The 22,772-nt window shown below is 34.9% G+C and overlaps 2 protein-coding genes across 8 annotated transcripts in view; one reads left to right on the top strand and one right to left on the bottom strand.

The window, feature by feature from the left end:
• The window catches only part of UTRN (utrophin), a 501,645-nt gene that overhangs the window by 273,019 nt on the left and 205,854 nt on the right, over window positions 1-22,772 (top strand). The gene's annotated exons all lie outside the window — the stretch shown is intronic.
• LOC132376238 (large ribosomal subunit protein uL24-like) lies at window positions 9,864-10,294 on the bottom strand. The gene has a single exon (XM_059941902.1). The coding sequence runs from the start codon at window positions 10,283-10,285 to the stop codon at window positions 9,887-9,889; it is 399 nt and encodes a 132-aa protein (XP_059797885.1). The 5' UTR covers window positions 10,286-10,294; the 3' UTR covers window positions 9,864-9,886.

Below are 22,772 nucleotides of genomic sequence, written 5' to 3'. Positions count from 1 at the left end.
AGGCTGATATGAAAGTAGATCTAGATAAAGCTTGAGCAAGAATTTTGGAAAAACATCAAATGGAAGAACACACTGAACTGTTTCCACAATAGACTATTTTACTTTTGCTTTAAGAAAATTGAAAGAGAAGTGGTTAAACACAGCAATAAAATAACTGCAAGCTTCCGTGACTGAAAAAAGTCTTGTTACTACTGATGTAATTTCTTTTTATTTTTAGAGTGTTTTAGAGTTTCCAGAGTATTTTCTCATGTATTTTATCATCAATACATATGGTATTAGTTAATAATTACATGATTATCCTTAAGAGCTAGGTAGGTAAGAAATTTGTCAATATTCCCATTTAACAAGTGGAGAAGCAGATTTTGTAATTTGGCAGGTTAAGAAATACGTCAGTAATTGCTCAGCTAGTATGTGGCACAACTTGAACTAAACATAGGTTTCTGGATTCCAGATTCAATGTCTCTTTACACTTAATTTCAGATAGCTTTAGGAATTATACTGGACTAAAATGAGCTATGCATCTATCGAAGGTATAGAAAGAGAAATCACATTAACTAAGTAGTAGGTGTTTAATTCTAAATTATCTTTATGTACATTTCATTTTCAATTATCTTTATGTAAATTTGTAACAGCATCCTTTAGAGTCATGAGCTATAGAATCCTGGAGCAAGGGATGTTGGAAACCATTTGATTCATCCATTTCATTTTACAGATGAGGAAATAGATCATCTATAATGGATATTTTATTGCTGCTAGTTTTGTGAGGTGGGGATATACTTGTTTTCTCCTAGAAGTTTAAGCAAAATGAAATATGTTCTTTTCAAAACTATTTTGATATATGAGTTCTGGCTATATAATTTTAAGAGAACAAAGACTTTGTTCTAGTTTAAATTTGTACATTGGATGCTTTTTTAATGGGCTCATTCTGTAGATTTGAGAAGATGGATTCGTTCATTTTAATGCAAATTTTAGCATAGTTTTAGTTTTTGATTCATAATTTAGAGCTTCTGTACCAAAAGTATTGAATTATGTATTCACTGAGCCTACTTTTCTATACTCAAATATAGTTTTTTTTTTTAATTATTATATTTAAAAGGGCATAATAGCTCCTTAAAAATTAAATTAAAAAGCCAACTAATTTTCTAGACTGGATTTTTCTAATAAAAATTTTGTCTTTTTTTTTTGCAATTCAACTCAAAGATCATGAATTGAATGGCTGTCATGTGCCACAGGTACATGGTAAGCAGCATAAACATAAACACCATGTTGGATTTTCCATGAAAAACAAGGAATTCAAATAACTTGTTCTGAAGCATTTTAATGGTTAAGAGAGTTGATGCTAGTCTAGAATTAGACTGTGTGAATTCACATAATCCTGGCTTTGCTACTTACCAATGAGGTGACATTGGGCAAGTCATTTAGCATCTCTGTGTCTCAGCTTCCTTTTCAGAAAATGGAGTTGGAATTAGTCTCTCTCTTTCGAAGGGTGGTTGTGAGAATTTTAAAAGTTAAAAGTTTTATCATTTATAAAATGTTAAAAGAGAGCCTGGCACATAATAAATACCATGTGTGTTGGTTACTCAGAGTTGGTTATTATCACTATTACCATGATTGTTCTCACCCATTGATGGTGTGTGGATCAAACGAGATGATCCACGTGATGTGCCCAGCATAGTGCCTTGAACATGGAGATTTCCTAATGTCTCTGGGCGTTGGGGTGTTATCATCGTCCTTATTATCCTTATTGTTGAAGGAACCTTTAGATCTTAACAAAGGGGTTCACATTGCAGTTGCCCAGAGAACTTTTCCAAAAGCTTCATGCTCCAGAGATTTTGACTTGCTGGGTCTGAGGTGCAACTTGGGCCATCCCTGCTTTTAACAATGGGGTAGGAAAAAAATCTTTGACATTTTTCTGTGGTTATTTTCTCTGTTTGAGATTCACCTTGAAGAAGTGCAAGAAGAAGCTTCCCTTGACCAATAAGCTAGTGACAGAAACTCTTACAAGATGAGTATTCCCCAGTTTATCAGGGCTCTTCTAGATTATTGATTAGACTCCTAGACGGCAGCTCAAAATCTAGTTAGCACACAGTGAAACTGATGTAATCCTGATTTCCATAAAACATTATATTAACAAGAAGTCCTGTTCCATTCCTGGAAACTGAACAAAGCAAAGGAAAGGTTATCTTTACTGTGACTGATACAGAAGGAAACAAACATGCTTGCTTAGAAGAGAATGGAAAGAAATACAGAGACTCTTAAATGTATTCTCAACACTTTTAAGAATTATTTTGATGCCATCAATTTTGAGTCTAAGTTTACCCCCAAAACATCTGAATTTACTGTTCTTGGTATAGGTATACTATTATTTGTAACCTTTTATGTAAAGCTCTTGATACTTGGATAAAAAACAATGGAGGATAAGTTGTTTTACTTTTCTCAGGACACTCTTTGCAAGAGTTTAAAGAGATAGAGGAAAAGGGAACTTTTTTTGGTGGAAAAGACATTATCTAAGATCATATTTACTCAGGGTTCAGAATTTTAAAAGACCAAGATGTGTGTGCACCTACTGACATCCCTCATGCCAGTATGATTGTGATATGGAAGCACGGGAAGTATTGTTTGCCATTAGGTTTCCTTTGGAATTCTATAGCCTTCCTTTCAAACTTTACACACCATTAATGTTTTTCCATGCCATTAAACATTTTGTTATATTGTGATTTTTTTTAAATAGTGTAAATAAAAATTCTATTGAATGGCTGCAGGATAATTTATTTAAGGGATTCATTATGGTTAGATAATTAGGTTATTACCAATGTTCTCATGATAAATAATTCTGTGATGAACATTGTCATAAATCATTGAGACCATCCTGATTATCTCCTGGATATGTTTTTAGAATAGAATAACTGGATCAATTGGACATTTAATGATGTTTGCTATATATTGCCAGATTTCCCTCTTGCAAGGTAATAGGTATTTACATGCCCGCTAGCAGCTTGAATGCTAATTTCCTGTATCTTCCCAGAAAATACGTGATATCAATTTAAAATATTTTATGAAATTGTTAGATGAAAAATCAAACCATGTTGTAGAATATAAACTAAAATATAGTGATGTTAACTGATTTGCTGAATTGTGGGAACAAGTAGTCTGTTCCAAACTCTCTGAATTCCAGATACTGGGCTGGGAACCCAAACACTGTAATGTCTAAAATGGGATGTGAGAAATATCATATAATAAAGTTAAAAGCTGTTTGAACACAGAAGAAAGAGAGTATATTTTAACTTGAAAATGTAAGAGAAGAGTTTAGAGAAAAGGTAATACCTAATAGGGATCTTGAGAATAGGGAGAGTTGAATAGTGTAGAGAATTCTGGGAATAGACAACTCAGTGAGCAAAGACATAGGGCACAAAAGTGTGCTCTTTGTATTCAGAGAACACTGGGTACTTGTTTACCAGAAGTGGCTATGAAAATCACTCATTAACATTTTCATCTCAATAAAAAAAATTACTTTTTGATTGCCAGCTATGTATGTCAGATCGTTGACTTTTGACTGTTTCCAAAATTTAGACCAGTTTTAATGAAAAAATGTTTGTGAATATTGGAGATATTCAAACATGGAGAGCATTTTCAAGAAAGAATTCTAAAATGAAAAATTATATAATACTCATATCTTTGAAATAAGAACATAGTTCTTTTGAATGTCTTCTTTAAATGGAACAACCTTCCTTTGGATGTAAGTCATTTTGGTATGATAGTGACAAAAAAAGTTATGCTTTTACTTGTAACTCAATTGATGAGAGAATGACAAAATTTTTCAAGCAAAAATGAAAATAATTCACAGTAGCAGTCTATCTAGTATTAATCTAAATTATAGATTTAAAAAACTTTAGAGTACATAGAAATCGTAGAAATTATTTAACCAGTTTTCTCATTTTATGTATGAGGAAACAATGCCTTAATATTTATGTAGAGCTTTATTCTTAATGTGCTTTAATATTTTATGCTGCGCAAGGTCACACAGCCAAGTGATACTTGGCTACATATTTAAGTTTCCAGGAGATTACTCTAGTGTCCATTACATTTTATGTGTTCTTATTTTTATAGAATTTATATTTAACTTTGCCTAGTATTAAAATTCACTGTGTATTTCTCTGTTTCACCTTCTGAATTATTGTCAATTTCTTGAATTTGGGGCCATATCTTATTTTAAAAGAGTGTTTTGAACAGAGCAAGTATTTATAAATATTGAATAAATAACCCAAATTTCAATTTTTCCTTAGATTTACAATGTTATGATGATAAGTAAAAATGCTATACTTTGACCCCTTTTTTTTTAAAATAGCTTTATTGAGATGTACAGTAATTCACATATAATTCACTCGAAGTGTACAATTCAGTGTTTTTTAGCATATTCACAGGGTTGTGCAACTATTACTGTAATGAAATTTTAGAACATTTTTGTCCTCCCCCCAAAAAAGAAACCCCCTACCCATGAGAATTCTTTATTTCCTCCCCTCCATTCTCCCAGCCCTAGGCAACCACTAGTCTACTTTCTGTCTTTACTGCTTTTTAACATTAGATTGGGAGTAAGAGTTTGAAACCATAAATGTTAGGTAAAAAGGGTGGAAAAATATTTCAAATTCATTATAAATTTACTACTTTATCTTATAGAAATTGATAGTTTTGGGGGGTGTTAATTATTAATAATAATTAGGACAGCTTTTGTTAAATAATTTGTAAACTTTATAGCACTTTTTGCTAAATAATTTGTAAACTTTAATTTGTGAACTATAAAATGTGTAATTTGTTTTTCATGTTAGTTCTTTAGAGTACAGTAAAAGTGAAGTATCATGACAAAAATGCTGAATTTGGAATCAGAAGACCTCAGTTTGATTGTTTTATTTGCTGTTTGATCTATTGTGATGCTCGAGTGCTGTATCAGTCCTCAGTTTCTAGACAGTGGGAGTAATATGCATTCCATTTACTTTAGAAAGGTAGTATAGGATCGATAAGTTAATGTTTATGAATTTGCTGTACAGGGCTAGAATATTACTAAATGGAAATATTAAAATTTCTGTAATTTCTTATTCTGTGAGCAAACAAAAACAATGACAGTATTTATTCACATGCTTCACTACTGTTGACTGCTGGAATCATTTTTGAAATAGTGAAAGAACATGCTAGATAAAAGCTTCTGTTTGTCTCAACTCAGGCGGCAGAATGTTGAATACCAACCACCCCATATCTTTCTGCAATGCAGGGTCATTTCATTTTTCTTCTTTTCTAGGGCACCAAGCCAGCTTCCATATTAAGATACATTCTCTGCCAGCAAAATCATACTATTTCCAAACAACTTAGATTCACATTGGAGCTAACATGAAAGGGACCATGTCTTCTGAGCAGGACTAATGGCCCCTGAAGCATCAGTTATCTAGTCAAAAGAAATATTCTGAAATTTCAATTTAATCCAGAATTAGGGCAGCCATAATTTTTATAATCTATACATTATTTATCTCAGATGCTGGTGGGCACAGGTAAGATTTGGGGAGGCTTGAGGAAGATCTTTCTTGAATTTCAATAACTAAACTTTCTGATGATTCTCAGATGATTTTTGCCTAATCTCTATTTAGAGAGTGAGGTTTTGATAGGTACTGAATAACTTGAATTAATGACTGTAATGACTGAGTGCTATTTTGCATTAATATTTGAAGCAAATCCTAGGTTGCTTCATTACATAGCCTGTCGTTGTGGGAGATACGTGGTATGGTGGTAAACAGAGGGCAACATTTGCTCTTTTTGAAGTAATTGCTTCTAATGGAAGCCTAATGACCTATTATGCTTATTTATAAAAGCTGAGCAGCAAATCTTGATAGGAAGCTATTGAAAGATTGGAGAAATTATAATGTAAACCAAAATCTCAGGAAGTCTCATGTGGTTGAGAATCTACATTTTATGACAATTAAATAGTTCAATAATTTACTTGTGCCAAATGTCACCCTCGCTTTAAATCTGGAGTGATTTCTAGAAGTGCATCCATAGGACTGAGCGTTGGGGTAGAGGGCTGCTTCTGACCAGTTGTCTTGCACCTTTTAGGGGTTTTAAGGTTTCTCTGAATTTCATATGCAGATTGAATAAGCCAGTGAGAGAAGTTTTCCTGTGGGTATTGAAATGATAAAGCCTTGTAACCAATGGTGACATTGGATATTTTCAAGTTTAGTACCCTCATTTTTTAAAGGTGAGAAGACAGGCTTAGAGAGGTTAAGTGATTTGTCTTAGGACCTATTAATAGTGGCGATGGTTGAATTGTTTTGATAAGGGTATATTCTATTTTTGGATTTTATGGGCCTATATTATAAAAGTATATTTTATAGGTTCTTGAGATGGATTGGCAGCAAATGAATCAAGTAGTTGGTATGAATGATTTACCTGAAGATGATTCCCAATAAATAAATTTTAAAAAATATATCTCTTTAGGTAAAACACGTATGGTAACATCTTACCAGTTGTTAAATCTGGTTGTCAGTGTATGAGTGTTTATTTTGCTATTCTTTCAGCTATCCTCTATGCTTTAATATTTTCATGATAAAATGTTTCAAAAGCAGCGGCAACTCTACTATGATAATGGTTGAAAAGGTTGCTTGAAGCTCTGCAGACTTAACTGTTGAGGATCTTTTAAAAAAATCAATTGCTCTCTGTGCATTTTTCACATTTTATTAACTTAAGACTGTGACAAATACAAAATAGCTTAAAAGTGTCTTGATTCACCTGATGATAAATATTTGCTCTGTAGCTTTTCATTCTTTTAGCTCATTTCAACTTGAATGAAAGGCATTTTAAAACTCTCATTTTTCCTTTTACAAAAGCTGCATATGCCTACTGCAAAAGTTTGTGACTTCACAAGGCAGGAAATATGTAGTCTTGATACCCTCATTTATTACAGTTTACTAATTCCTGTAGAGATTAGAAAGAAAATTGTCCTCTATGAAAGCATTCATTCTTTAAAATTCAGTCTAATAGGAGAGTTTGGTTTGCACCCCTATTTAACAAGATTTTCCAAATCCTATTTGGAACTGGTAACTTTTGTTGAAGTGAATGGGGCCTTTTCATTTTGGGTGTTGACATAATGTCTTTGACTTTCACATTTGTCGAGGTTGGTAGAAGTTTATCAAGACGAAATTCTTAATTTCTTAATCCTGCTTGGGAAAGACGCATAAACTTTTATCACAAAAGTGATTTACTCCTAATAGGTTATTACAAAGACCATTCATATTTGCATCTTTTTGTTTTAATTTTCGCATTTCTTCTGAGTTGCTGTTTAAAGCTGCTGCTTTATAATTGACTTAATCACATGTGGTGTGGTTCTTTCAGGACACATGCTATTATCTTTAAGCTTTTTGTCTTTGATACCTCAATATACATAACACTTTTCACATTGCCAGATAAACTGAAGTTTCTCATCTGGTGAAAGAATGATAGAAATTGTAATATTTGAAACCTAGAGTTGCTCCTTATTTACTGAAAATTGTGTGGAACACATTTTATACTGTGTTCTAAGTCTGAATTGGAATGGCATATTCTGAGACTATAAATAACTGGAAGAGTTGGGAGATTTCAAAATGTATTTATTTATTTATAACATGTTTGTGCTCTTGATTAATTGCTCTTGATTAACCTCCCTGCTCTTTAAATTAAATCAAAATTAACAAATATTTATTGCTGTCTTGGAGAAACCTCATTAGAGGCTCAAAGCACTGTGTAAAACAGTAGAATGTTTCCTTTAATAAAAGCCAGAAATTGAAGACTGGGAATACACCACCCCATTTCCTGGTATATACCTATTTAGGACAAGTGTGTATCAGGAAATGGGGTGGTAGGTTAGGGCTGGAAGGAATTGAGGAAGGGTACTCATTTAAATATTTCTCCATGTTATATTATCTTTTGGGAGATTAAATAAAGAATTAAGATATAGTTGACCCTCATTACCCACAGGTTCTGTATCCATGTAGCCAAAGCTCAAAAATCTTTGAAAAGAGAAATTCCAGAAATTTCCAGAAAGCAAAACTTGAATTTGTGGTGCACCCAGCAACTACTGACATAGTATTTAGAGTGTATTTACAAGTATTTACATAGCATTTACATGGTATTAGATATTATAAGTAATCTAGAGATGATTTGAAGTATGCGGGACGATGGGAGAATGTGCATAGGTTATACGCAAATACTATGCTATTTTATATAAGGGACTTGAGCATCCATGGATTTTGCTATCTCTGATGGTCCTGGAACCAATCACCTGCCAGGTACTGAGCAACGACTTTACTTCTGAAACAGTGAGGGATAGTGGAGGGAACCCTGGAGGGGGAGTGAGGGAGTTATCTTTCTGTACATAAAAGCTGTATTGAATGAAATGGGTATGTCACTTACCTTGCTGAACCTTGGTTTTTCATCTTGAAGTTGATATAAAAATTGTTTTTTAGAAAAAGCTGTGAATTATACTGTTGTCAAACACAGTAATGACAGTCAGCTTTTAAACATGCATGTGCATGTATAGCAAACCACCTTTAATTTTGTTTGGCAAATTGAGGAAGATTTCATTAGTTTTAAAGATAGCATTTACATTTTTACTTCTGGATATATTAAAAAGAACATGCTCTTCTTGTAAGATGCAGAAAGAAAGGAGGAAGAAAATAAAACTTACCAGTTAATTCAGCTGCTCAGGGGGGAATGTTATTAACATCTTCCTCTATTTCATTTTACTTTTCTTTTCTTTGTATAAATGTATTTGTATAAAACATATTTATACAAATTTGGAATCATATTTATATCATGCCTTTTGCCTTTTTGAATATTGATTTTTCCCTTCATAATAGTATTTTATAAGCATTTTCATATTTCTTTATATTAAAAAATCATGATTTTTTTTTAATGGTAGTGTTAGATATTCCATTGTACTATGTGAACTGAACAAATGACTTTTTTCTAATTTTGACCTTACAATGCTGCAATGGATTCTTTCTGTATAAACCTTTGACTGTAATGGATTGTGATTTTTTTTTGTTAGGATGAGTTCATATAAGTGGCTCTGCTGGATCAAAAGCTGTACACTGTCAGGTGGCTGTCCCCAAATATACTGCTATAGTGTATGAGAATATTGGTTTCATCATACTGTTGTTAGCCAAGACTTTTATAATTTTAAAATATTTGCCAATTTGATAAATAGTTTTACATTGCAATCACTGATTACTTGTAACAATTTTTCCTTATATTTATTGGCCCTTTGTCTATGACAAAATTTCAATTTCCTTTGAACTGTTTTACAACTGTTTGATATTTCCACACTTGGTCAACATCTATTTGATGTTACAGGATTCAAATTTCTTAGGAAGCAGTTCCATCATTGAAGTTATGAAGTAAATAGTTTCCTAAGTATTTGAGAGCAAAATAGCAAATATCAGTTCCTACAGTAAAAGGTTCTGACATCTTATGAAAAAAATCAGATACTCCAGTGATTTCTAAAAGATGTTGATTCACAGATATATCTGTTAGTCCTCAAAATAAAAGCAGAAGTTACAAGCATAGTGGTAGCATTATTTAAACAATTAATATTTTCTTGGGAATTCACATATATTTTTAATTAATTCTTAAAGGGTCTAGTCCACTCCTGACACAGGAGTAGTGTATCAATATTCATATTCTTCTAAGATTTAAATAAATAAAATGTTTGAATTAAATGATTTTAGATATAGTTGAAATGTAAGACCTTCCAGAATATGAATTATGTCTACCCTTGCATCTTTTTTTTTTTTCATTTTAACAGTTTTTAATGAAAGTTGTATACGAGATTACTTCATTCCTGCATCTTCTCAATTGTTTCTTCCTTATATTAGCCCTTTTCCTTTCCTACTTGGTGAGATTTGGCTTTACGTTCGAGGATCTTTTTGCGGTCTTTGTCCAGTTTTAGTCTGGTGATAACCACCTTGCTGGGCTGAATGCCCACATGGACAGTTGTGCCATTAGCCTTCTCCCGCTGCACTCGTTCAATGTAGATGACATACTTCTTGTAAACCTGGACTACTTTGCCAATTTGCTGCCCTTTGTAGTGCCCTCGTACAACCTGAACTTCATCGTCCTTCCGGATGGGCATGGATTGGACATTGTACTTCTGTCTCAGCTCTTTAGAAAGAGGAGAAGACATAATCTTCCTGCGAATGTGGGAAGGCGCATTGAAATGCCTTTTCCGGTTCTTGCTTCGGTCAGAAGTCACAAAGGGATTGAACTTCATTCCGGCCGCTAGCGTTTCAGCGATGGCCACAAAAGGGCTACCCCTGCATCTTTATCTCTAGTTCTGTTTCCATATAATTCCAGAGCCTTTGATTTTTGATCACACTATTTTGTCATTTTCAAGCTGTGTGAACTCTGTTTCCACATCTATGTGGTAGTCGTGGTAATTCATATCTCTGAGAGTTGTCCGTGAGACAGACTCTGCATGGCAAGGACCTACATAACACACAGATGTAGCAGGTCTCCCCAAAATGTTGTAGCTGTACCTCCCCTAATGGTCTTCAGAAAGGCCAAACGGGATTATGAGAGAAAAAGAAGACTGGGAAGTAGGCATAACTTCTACGTGATTATGAATGATCTAGTCTTAAGAAATCAATGACCTGATTTTAAGAGTTTAAATAATTAAAAATTGAATGTTATTTTAACACTTCATAAAATTATAGGCTGATGTGCAGGTATGATTGACATATAACATTAATAAGGTATTGTTAACTTTAGTCACCGTGCTGTACCGTAGATCCTGGAATTTATTCCTCTTGTAACTGAAAGCTTATACCCTCTGACCAACATCTCCCCATACCCCTACTCCTCAGCCCCTGGCAACCACCACTGTACTTTCTGTTTCTAAGAGCTCAGTATTTTCAGATTCCACAAATAAGTGAGATCATACTGTATTACAAGTGACTTATTATTATTCCACTAAAGATAGGTTCTTTATAAGGACCCATCCTTCTTCCATCATCTGTCTCCTTAGTATAATGGATAGGACATTTTGTAATTGCTGCTTGATTCTAAATATTGCAGTTTGGTAGCATGTTTGAAGGCTTTACAAAATGAAAACTGGGGAATTCCCTGGAGATCCAGTGGTTAGGACTCCGTGCTTTCACTGCTGAGGGCCCAGGTTCAGTCCCTGGTCAGGAAACTAAGATCCCACAAGCTGCGCAGTGCGGCAAAAAAAAAAGTCTGCCAATATTTGATCTGAGCCTAGTCTCTTGTAGTGTTTATGGAAGGATACACTCATCATTGTCTATCCTTGGCTCCCCTACAGCTCTGTTGCTATTGAGTAAAATTCTACTGCCCTGAAAAAGTTTTTCCAGGTTCCCAGTGAACACAAGATCTCTCTTTGGCACTAGCTTGATATTACCTCTTGGGTCTTAAACTTGATTGTATTGCCTTTGTACCACCTCACAGGACCTACTCAATTCATCACTTATTTCTGACAGTTATATTCAAAACAACAAGGTACAAAATTTGTAACAAAAATAGAGTTTTCTATGCGTCAAAATTCTATAGCACATCTGTCAAAGGTTTGCTATACACTGAAAATCACAGCCTTGATATCCAGCATTGGCACATAACAGATGTTCAAAAGCATTTGATGAAATGAATTAAGATAGAATATCAGTTGCTAGGCAGGGCATTGATAATAGAACTTCCCCTGCAATTTCATTGTTAAACTTCAATTCCAGATCTGTTCCCACTCTTCTTTCATTATGACTGAATAACTTTTCCCTTAGCATAACTTCGGCAAGAGGTGACCTGTCAATTACTTGTACAAAGTTACTTAGAAATGAATATTCTATTTATTGTGTCACCTCTACTTTAAAAGACTACAGGCCCGTGTTTCTTGCAACTAATCTCAGAATTCTTTAACGTTAGTGTGTGCACCATTTTTTTTTAACCTTCATCTTTTATATATAACAACTGAACTTAATACTAGGTATGAAGTAATAAATTTTCATTTTCAGATTTCATTAGTATAAACGCAGGTGAAGTAAGTTTTCTGATATCTAGGATACTTAGAAATTAATCAGAAGAAATTATTTTGAGGATTTCAGACAGCTTTCTATTCTCCTTTTGGATCTCCCTTTTCTTTGTAAATGTTTACCTTTGTGAGTTGCTAAAAAGAATAATTTTCAAGTTGTATACCTGTTTTAATGGTATTTAAGTTCACACTGCAGTGACTCTTTCTTGGAAAGTTAACATGGAATATAGTTTGTGACTTTTTTCCATGTCTTAACATTTTATTTTGAGGGTATTTGTTTATTAGAACCTAATGGAAATAAATTCTGATTGTACCCCATCAACCTGAAATGTGACGATGGTCAGAGATCATAGATGAACTTCATTTTATTCAGTACTATTTATAAAACAGTGTTTAACACTGGGGAATAAAATAAGTGATCTCTTTGTTATTTTGGTATGGTGACATCATCCTACACAAAACACAATTTCAAATCGTATGCACTTTATACATGCACAGATGTAGTTGCTAATACAAACCAAAAGAGAGAGAGAGAGAGAGAGAGAGAGAGAGAGAGCGTGAGCTAGATGGTGGCTAGGGCATATAATAATTAGCATTTGCAGTAACAACATCTGTTGCTGGCAATATTGGCAGCATTGGAGGAGAAAGCAATCATTTAAAATTAGCTAATGCTCAGTTTAAGTACCATGCAATGTAGTGACATTTTCAATATTTTTACTAGTTTTCTATTTTTCTCATTTCAGTAAATATGTGTTTTTGAGTTTGTATGAATACCTTGTATTATATTTAAAGTAGTCTTCAGGCCTTCTCTCCAAATTGATCTGGTGCTAAAGCTTGTATATCCAGTGGGTCAAACTAGCGTCGATCCAAATTGTCATAAACATACGTTATCCAGCATCCTTGAATTGGATCTTTGTGTGTGTGATGCTACTCGATTTAGATCCCCTCCCAGTTAGAAATCCCCCCCGCAAACCTGCAACACACAATTTCCCCCAAATCTTATTCTCTTACCTTGATACTTCATCCTTCAGTTCCTATTTGAGGTTTAAGTGTCAATATAAACTTTAAAAATTTAGTGGAGCTTATTAAGTCAATCAGATTAATTTGACAGGTATCCCATTGACTCCCGACCTGTGAATTTTGACTGGTAGAGGGATGTGTTGCCCACCAAGCCTCAGGTGAGCCCCTTAAGGAGGCAGAAAGTGAGGGGCTTCTGCTGCACCACGTGGTGTCCTTGATCTCCTTGTACAGTCTTTGCTGAATACTTGTTTGCTGGTTTGGGAGTATGGCAAAGTGAAAAAAGAAAAGTAATCTATGCTCTCTTTAAAGGTGAAACTCATCAGTGAATCAACATTTGAATCATATACTAAGATACAAAACAAATTTGGAGTCTTCGTAATTGCTTATGAGCATCAATGAAGAACCAGAAGTTATGTTTCTGGAAATATTTTGATGAACTGAAGTGTTTCCCATGCATTGATATATCCTGTTAGGCCTGTGTTTAACAAACTGGCTATCTGTTAAACCCTGTTCTGGAAGATATTAAAATGTCTACTGTGAACATGATTTCTGTGGTCCAATTAGTTTGGAAAATTCTGCAAATTATGTCTTCCTTTGGTGCCACGCAATGCACATTATATATTCAAGGCAATGAAAAGTCCTGTAGTAAAGAAACATATTTTATTTTGTTCATCTCAGGGTTTTTCAAACATTTTTCCCCCCTTGAGCCAGTTCTTATCATGGAAACCAGTTTAGGAAATACTGTTTCAGTCATTCCAAAGTTTCACTGCCATTCATGTTTGTTGAAGGTTGCAGGAAGGGCTTCTAGGTAAAGGCTGGTTGTCTGACTTATAACAGGCTTTTTGGCTGTTTGTCTGACTTATAACAGGCTTTTTGGCTGTTTGTGATTCTGATAACATTTTCATGGCTGGATTGGCTCCTAGATTTTATCCGTACACTTAGAAATGGATACTCAATATCAAAATTCACAAGAAGCAGCTGTATAAACCACAATGAATTTATTCATTTGTATTGGAGGATGTCTTTTCCAAGGACTGGTGCTCCCATGAACCTATATAAATGTAACGTAGAAGGTCAGAGCCAAACTGGAAGAATTATTGGTAAGATTTAGATGAGGATAAAGGCTGATGAAATATCTTTCCTTGTAGGATGACTTTGTCTGGTCTTGCTTTGGACTTTCCCAGATTTAGCACTGAAGTCCGTTTGCCCAATATACCTGTCAGTCCCTGACAAACCAGGATGGTTTGTAGCACAAAACACGTTTGCAGTGGCTTCTTGTTTTCCCCACAGTTCATTTTTCCTCTTCTCTCACAAGTTGTGATGGTTAATTTTATGTGTCAACTTGGCTAGGCCATAGTACCCGGATATTTGGTCAAACATTATTCTAGATGTTTCTATGAAGTATTCTTTTTAAAATGAGATTACCATTTAACAGTAGACTTTTAGTAAAGCAGATTACCTTCCATAATGTGGGTGGGCCTCATTTAATCAGTTGAAGGCCAGCAGACTGCCTTCAGACTTGAACAGCAACACTTCCCTGGGCTCCAGCCTGATGGCTTACCCTGTGGATTTTTGACTTGCTAAGCCTCTCAATCATCTCTCTCTCTCGATGTGTGTATGTATATATATTTCTGTTTTTTCTGGAGAACCTTGTTGAGGATTTGTTACATTACCAGATTTTGTTCTTCTGCCCTGTGCTTTTCTATGTTGGCCACCATTTTTTTCCTGAGACATTTGTTTTCTTAGACATATTAGTAAACTTGATTAAGCTACCCTCACTTCCACCAGACCCAAGGACAGGAACTCACTTTCTTCTTATTACGGTACCAATTTAATTAATTTTACTTTGAGGGCAGTTTTCCTGGGAACAATCTCTTTTGTCACAAATGTGTACCACTTTTTTAATACTGAAAGTCCACAACAGTGAAAGTAACCAGAATTTGCCTACAGAGAAGGATTTGTGATGTTTAATTGTTATCCATCATGTTGCTCAATAATGTTGTTATAGACTCTAGCTTTAGGAGACATCCCACAAGGTCAGGGTCTCACTAAGAAGGAAGACAGTAACTTTTAAAGTTTTATTTTGTTTTTTTAAAACAATGTTCAGGGAGAATGATTCTGCAGCTCTGTTTGACATCCTGTCCTGGTGTTTAATCAGTTTTACTCTCAAATATTTTCTTTGTCAGAATCCAAGCCATCTTGTAATTGAACTCATTATTTTTTTTGCTTAAAGATCTCTTTTTCTTTTGTAACTAATAAGCCCAAATATCCAAGCTATTTCAGTTCCGAAGGACATGAAGCTGAAAAGGGCAATTACATTGCATGCGGAAGACAACAAAGATAGCAGTGGTCTGCTGGAATTCCAAACCTTATTCAATCCCAATGAGATTCAGGTCAGCAAAGATTTAAGTAAATTCCTGCACTCTTTAAAAAAAAAAAATGAAGTGCAGAATTATGGGATAGTAGAAACTCATTCATTGTTGGTCATTTCAGTTGAAGAGAGTCCATAGAACATAGTGTAATACAGAAGTTTTGAGAAAATATTTAACTTTTTCTATTTTGGCTTTATTGAGGGAAAATGAAGACGGTGCTGCCTTTTCAGTGGAGCCTCATCCTTTTCTCTTCCCTCCCCACATCCAAGGAGAGGAATATTACTGTGTTTCTAAAGCTCAAAATTTGGGTTTCCTCACCCTCTAGGAAAGACAGGTCGGTAGACAGACAGACATATACACATTTTTTGAGGGAGAGAAGAAATTGAGAATGATGTTGTTACTAGGGTGGCCCTTGACATGACTCTCTTTTGTGTTTCATAACAACACTGCAGGGCAATTAGGCTGGATTATTTGTAGGAAAAGAAAATAAAAATGGTTTTGAAAAGTTAATATTAGTAAACAGCCCTAATCTATTAAGGTGTCTCTGGGTTGATCCGCATGAGGGTGGCAGATGCATTTTTTCTTTCACTTGTTTATTCATCCATTCCCAGACTCATTCGCAAACCATCGATCAGGTACCTGCTATGGGCAGGCAACGTTTTGTGGCTGGGGATATGGCAATGGACAAATTCAACCTGCCCTCCTGGTCCTCACATTCTAGTGGGGGAGTTAGGGCTGTGATGGGCAGGGGAGCTCCATTCATGAGTCCTGGGAGGACAGCTCTTTCATACTTGCATAGTTCACCATTAGTTCATTCTGGTTAACCTCAGCTATGTTTGCAAAAAGAGCAACAACTGCTTTGGGAACTATCTTTGCCCTCCATATGGGCTAGAGCCACATCAGTTTCCCATATATTATGAATATTGAAGAAAGGATGTAGGTTTGAAGAGAATTTTCACCAAAGTATCATTGGAACTTTACAAAAAAAATTCATAAGATGAGAGCTCCTTTAAAGTTGTGAGGGCAGTCTTGAATGTTTAGAAATGGCATTTTCGTAGTCAAAATAGTACCAAGATTGACTTCCTTCTGCTTTATATACTATCCTTTTCCCTAGTGGACAGTAAATGGATTGAAAGGTCTCTATGGAAAGCATAGAGAGTAAATTTAAGCTAAAAAAAAAATAACAGAGTAACACCACCATTAGTGACACTTTTGAAAGGTTTAAAGAATAAATGAGGATAACATATATTTTCCACAGTTAAGTCCATAGCTATGTTTTTTCACCTAAATGTTGTATATGTTGATATGATAGTGAGTTTGAGTTTGTGGATTACTTATGAGCTTTGGGGTCCTTGATGGAGCATAAGAGGCAGAAAACTGAGAAAGGAACTGTAAAAAATTGTGCTAAGATTTAATTATATTTTGTAAAATATAAAATATATATACATACATACATATTAAAATGTATGCATATACATACATATATATATTTTTAAAATACTGTTTTCTTTATTCTGACCACTGCTATTAAAAGCATCTGTCAGACTGTTACTAGCTTCTCCTGCCTTTCCCTCACCTCGTTACTGTAGGAAGGAATGGATTCTCTTATTAGGAACCATAGCCTTTTTCTTTTTTTCCGAATTTTCAATAACTTCTTAGCACTGGAAGTGCTCTCGGCAATCTGGTTTGTCCATCATTAATTTTTTAATGGAATAGAATATATATAATAGATTATGCAGTACAATGCTGGTGTTTAATACTTTCTGCCTGCTTCCAAAACGTGCTGTTTTCAAATGTGTCGAGTGAGATTCTCGGTGGTAAACAAGAACATAAATTCAAATGTTACCTTAAAACAAAATCAGTAAAGCACAGAGGAAAGATTCAGCAGATTCTAGGAAGAGCAGCTGAAGGAGAAAACTGAGTGAAAAAATACAAATTGCATAAGAAACATTATATTATTTTCTCAGATATATGATATGAATTCTGTGTCCGTTGCATATTCTGCAAAAGCAAAACAAACAAATGACTGAATAAAAGGAGCTGGTTGTCAGCTTCCTTTGACCTGTGGTGCTTCCATTACCAGCAGCAGGTTAGTTAGTTAGTTACATTTAACTTGTCAAAGAAGTAGTTGAATGTTGTGCACAGTGGTGTGAAATGTGAGGAAGGATAAATTCCTTTCATACTTTGAGCTATGGATTCTGTATAAGGTTAGAAATATAACCTTTTCCTAAATTGTTTCCTTCCCAGTGAAGAATTTGCATGATAATTACAAGAGTTTAGAAGCAATTCTGATATTAAACAAAAATAACTTCTATCTTTCAATGTATGAGTCTTTAAGAAACCCTAAGTATTCCAAAGGCGTTCCAAATTAGAGCACTTCATTTCCTTTATCAAAAGCTTCACCTTGGGTAGTATACATAGGAGGTGCCTCTTTCCTGGTGTTCATTTACAAGGTGTTAAAATATTGATAGAGAATTTAAGATCAGAAAAAAAAGTACTAAGTTGTTTAAAATATTGTTACAAATCGATCGTAGTGTTTTAGTGTATGAAAGACTTATGATTGTTCAGAAATACATTTATTGACACAATGTCCCAAACTGGTATATCTATAGTTTCAGGGCGGAATCAGTATGTATATCATATAAAATTGCACACTTCTCAACGGCTCACTTCCACAAGTCGTTTCCTTTATTATTTGTCTGTTTTTCAGTTTCTGAAATGTATGGACCTAATCTTTTAATTCTGAGCCTTCATAAGTATTATTCTTTCTGACTATGTAGAGTATTCTCTTTAGGAGTCTCCTATCAAATTCCTTCCGGTGTTGAATCAGATATTACTTCTGGAAAGCCCATCCGACTGCTTCCCCCTTCAGACACCTGGCCTAGGAGTTTCTCTGTACTCATGTGGTACCCTTTCCCACCTTGTTATCTTCATCCTGATTAGTTTCTGAATTTTTTAGCTCAAAATAAAACCCTGTAAATAATGCTCAATTGCTCATTTTTCACCTATCTCATGCTCCATCCCTATTTGGTCCACATCAGGGAGCACATTTGTCTGTCTCCAAAGCATATTCTCAATCAGACCATTTCTCTCCGTCTTCGCAGTTAATCAATCAAAGCCACGCCATTTTAACTGGACAAAGGTAGTGGCCATCTAAGTGTTCTTTTTGCTTCTGTCATACTCTCCTGCAGTAAAATAAGCAGCCCCAGTGATCTTTTAGCAACATAAATCAAGTCATGTCAGGTCTCTGCTTAAAACACTAAAGGCTTCCCATCACACTTAAGAGTAAAATTCACACCCTTTAACCTGCCCTACGAGGTCCTGCATGATCAGGCTTCCATTTGTCTTTCTGGCCTTATTATTTAAAAAAAAAAAATCACTCCTGTCCCCCTGGCCAACCCAATACACTTGAGCCACACTGACCTCTTTTCTTGCACACCAAACTCATTCCTACCACAAGACCTTTGCACCACTGTTCCCTTATCCTGAAACAGTTTTCATGGAGTCCCCATGTGGTAATTCCTCATTAGTAGCAGCATTTGGCCCTAAGGATATAAACCATTTAATCCTGTGTTTCATTCAGTTATTCTGAACTAGATAAATAGTGGACCCTACAGCATATCAAGGTGAAATCTTGAACCATTTAAGAAATTACTGACTCTGAACTATCACTTAAATAATTCTCACAGTTAACTAGAATTAGCCTTGTTACTTAAGAACTACTTAATAAAACGAGGCTTGTGGTTGGAATTTGAAGAGAATTTATTAGTTATCTTCAAATAATAAAAATGACTCACACAGATGAGAGGAAGTAGCTGTTAGCAAATCTCTTTGGATTAAGCCACAAGCCATAATCATTTGCAGCAGCAAGCCTTGTGATACTGATCACAATTGTGAATCAGTTATATTTGTTTTTATTCAGTCATGGATCAGTGGTTGCTTTGGAACTTTGCATTTTCTCTAACAGATTTTTCTTTGATAGACTTTTTATTTTTGGATATGAAAAATTGAGGTGAATTTCACATAACATAAAATTGACCAAAGTGAACATCTTTGATAGACTTTACTTTTTATTTTTTTTAATAAATTTATTTATTTTATTTATTTATTTTTGGCTGCGTTGGGTCTTTGTTGCTGTATGCGGGGTTTCTCTAGTTGCGGTGAGCGGGGGCTACTCTTCGTTGCGGTGCGCGGGCTTCTCATTGCGGTGGCTTCTCTTGTTGCGGAGTGTGGGCTCTAGGCGCGTGGGCTTCAGTAGTTGTGGCTTTCAGGCTCTAGAGCGCAGGCTCAGTAGTTGTGGCTCCCTGGCTTAGTTGCTCCGCGGCATGTGGGATCTTCCCGGACCAGGGCTCGAACCCATGTCCCCTGCATTGGCAGGCGGATTCTTAACCACTGCGCCACCAGGGAAGCCCTCTTTGATAGACTTTAAACACTGCTTTTCATCTATATTACTACAGTTACTTAGTATTTTCTAAAAAGACCCAGAATGTTTTTCCAGTGTTTGAAAAGAATTCTTTCGTCTCCCCAAATCATATACCCGCTGGCTCATTGGATGGTCTCTCTGAAATCTATGCCAGTTCTGCTCTTGTGAATTGCGAGCCTGCATTTCTTGTGCCAGGTTCTGCTCCAGGCGCAGGTGGGCTGCAACACAGCCAACCTGCCATGGCAGTCTACCACCTGGTGAAGAAATCTGTCAGGAGTATGAGAGGACTGTTTGTGACTTTTATTGACTATTCCTTTGCCTTTGAATCTGTGAGCAGAAATCCACTATTGAATAAAGCACCATGAATTCAGTTCAGACCCTGCATCATTGATTTTCAAGCAGAACTAGTGTCATAATATTGTTATGCTGTTGGTTACATTCAGGGTCAATAGAAATGATCTCTTGAGAAATCAGAGGCCAGTTTTCATTGCTATTAGACCAGAGTGTGTTCTCGTCTTCCATCTGTCCACACATTTTAAGTTCTTAATGATTTAATACCAGTTTTGGATGAGTTAGATTCACTACAACCTTACTCTGGTGAATAGAAAGAGAAGCATTCTCTAGAGTGCAGATAACGTGTTTAGTAACAGGAGCTAAGAATATTTTAAATCACCCATTGATTCAGCTATCTAATCCTTGCCATCAGCTCATTATTCTAAAACCATCATTGTGTTCTCATTTGATATTCCCTGAATTTAAAATACTATGATTGGAAGTCTGAAAAAGCAAGTTGCATCAATTTGGTACCCAGGCTTGTATTTGGCAACTAATTCCTTCTAACAGCATCAGGAGAGCACATGTTTTAAAGCTAGACCTGCTGAAGTTATGTTTATGAAGCCTAAGGCTGTGAGTGTTGAGTTAAATTTGCTTTGAACATACTCCAGTTTAAAGTCATTGTGACCATTCTCTGTAGATGAACTGTAGGAATTTGATTGCCCTTGGGTTTGCATTAGAGTGATCTTAGCCCCCTGCATTTCTTCAGGTCATCTTAGGAGAGTTGAGTTGGACTTCTCTTTAGAAATGTGTTCTTTTTATTTGGCTCCTTATAAATGTCCATCAGCCCTGCTCTACATGGCCAGATTGTTGAAACATAATCACTTTGTATTTAATAAGCTACATAGATAGAGTTACTATTCTACAGGGAAGTATACGTGCAGGGAGCATAATCTCAAATTTATTGCCACCCACTCAGTATCATTCAGCACTTGCCTGAGAATTGAGGAAGGATTACCTGAAATATGCAGTCCAGTCATTTCTCCAGATCATCAGAATCTATCCCCAGATTTAGCAGGCCTTTGGGAAGTCCCTTACGTTGTATTGTGTTGGTTCTCTAAAAGCTTGCTTTGATTAAATTGCACCTTGGTGTTTTAAAAAGAGAATACATGTGAGTGTTAATGCCCTTACATTGTAATTCAGAAGATGGATTTTTTTGCAAACTAAATTAAAAGGTATAGCGACCATTCAGAGAAGTCATCTGTCACTATTTGAAAGTTATAATTAGGATAATAATTTTAATGTCACTGTCATATGTTGGAAAAGAAAAGTGTTGGGGCATAAATTTGAGCTTCTCCCCCCTCCTCTGTAATGTCACACTACTTCAAAATTTGAAAATATATTTGGCTGAATATTTTTTCAATTTTTAAATTATACTTATTTTTTAATTCTTGACACTGCTGGGCACAATGTCTTCTTGAATATGATATTCCTTAATAAATATTTCTTCAATTTATATGAATACTCTGCCACAGCCAATCTTCTATTTGAAATTTGAATTTATACCTCAGTATAAATTAGGTAAGTACAAAATAGGAAGTTGGTAACTTCATTTTAGTTACAGACTAAAAAACGTTAAGAGTTGATTTTCAAAATCTATTTGCTTCAAATAATTTTAGTACTCAGTAGTTAACCATGAAATTTAAAAAAATGAAGTCCATTTCAATTTTATTTATCTGTCCAGCTATTCATTCATTTGTTTGACAAATATTTATTTGTGCTTACTATGTACCTGGCACTATGAAAACCTTTGCTCACTTCTTTTTCTTTGTCATAATTAATTTTTGGAGATTAAAATACTTTATGGTTACATGCTTTATTAGTTAGAGCTATGCATGATGCTGTGTCACCAAACACAATAATAGCAGCCAAAAAAAGTCAGGATGCACCAAATATGTTTTATTTATACTCAGAGATTTAATATGACATATTTAGATGTAATGTTTAATAAGTTTCATGTTCCATCAGAATTTGTATTTTTTCAAGAAGAACTATTTGTAAGAGGAGAATTAAATAGACCACGTGCAATTCTTGATGAAATTAAACTATTTAGTCTTTTAAAACGGAAGCATTTCATTGTGACACTTGGCAAATAGCCCATTATATTAGATATAATTGCTTTGTGATCATAGTAAGTTTAAAATCATAAATGACCCCTCAAAGTTTTAGTAGCATATTATGAATTTGCGATCTATGTGACTAAATGAGCACAGCAAATTCATATCAAATTGGTCAGTACGTGTTTTATTATTGTGCCAGGAGACTAGTTGGCTTTTAAGTTATTATTAATTTTTTCAATCAGTAAGTACAAGTATGACCACAATTTCATATTCATTAGTCAAGCACAACTGATTTTTAAGCCATTAGGAATATTTGGCACTTAAGCAGTGCTTTCTAATTTAAATGATGCTGTTATCATTTGAGAACTCTACCTATCAATTTGGCCAGTCTAGAAATGCAACCCATTATGGGATGAAGTAGAATAATTAGCTAATGAAGCAGAATACAGCTCTACAACCTCTTAAACCCGAATATGAAAGAAGTCCAGTTTACTCTTAAAACCTTTCGGTGTCTG

Source organism: Balaenoptera ricei, chromosome 12, assembly GCF_028023285.1.
Source record: "Balaenoptera ricei isolate mBalRic1 chromosome 12, mBalRic1.hap2, whole genome shotgun sequence".
NCBI classification, from domain to species: Eukaryota; Metazoa; Chordata; class Mammalia; order Artiodactyla; family Balaenopteridae; genus Balaenoptera; species Balaenoptera ricei.
Note: the sequence above shows the minus strand (reverse complement) of the source record. Positions and strands in the feature narration are given on the sequence as shown.

Bases quoted from the DNA above. Each gene is read 5' to 3' on its own strand.
- LOC132376238 (XM_059941902.1), bottom strand. From the start codon at position 10,285: ATGAAGTTCAATCCCTTTGTGACTTCTGACCGAAGCAAGAACCGGAAA.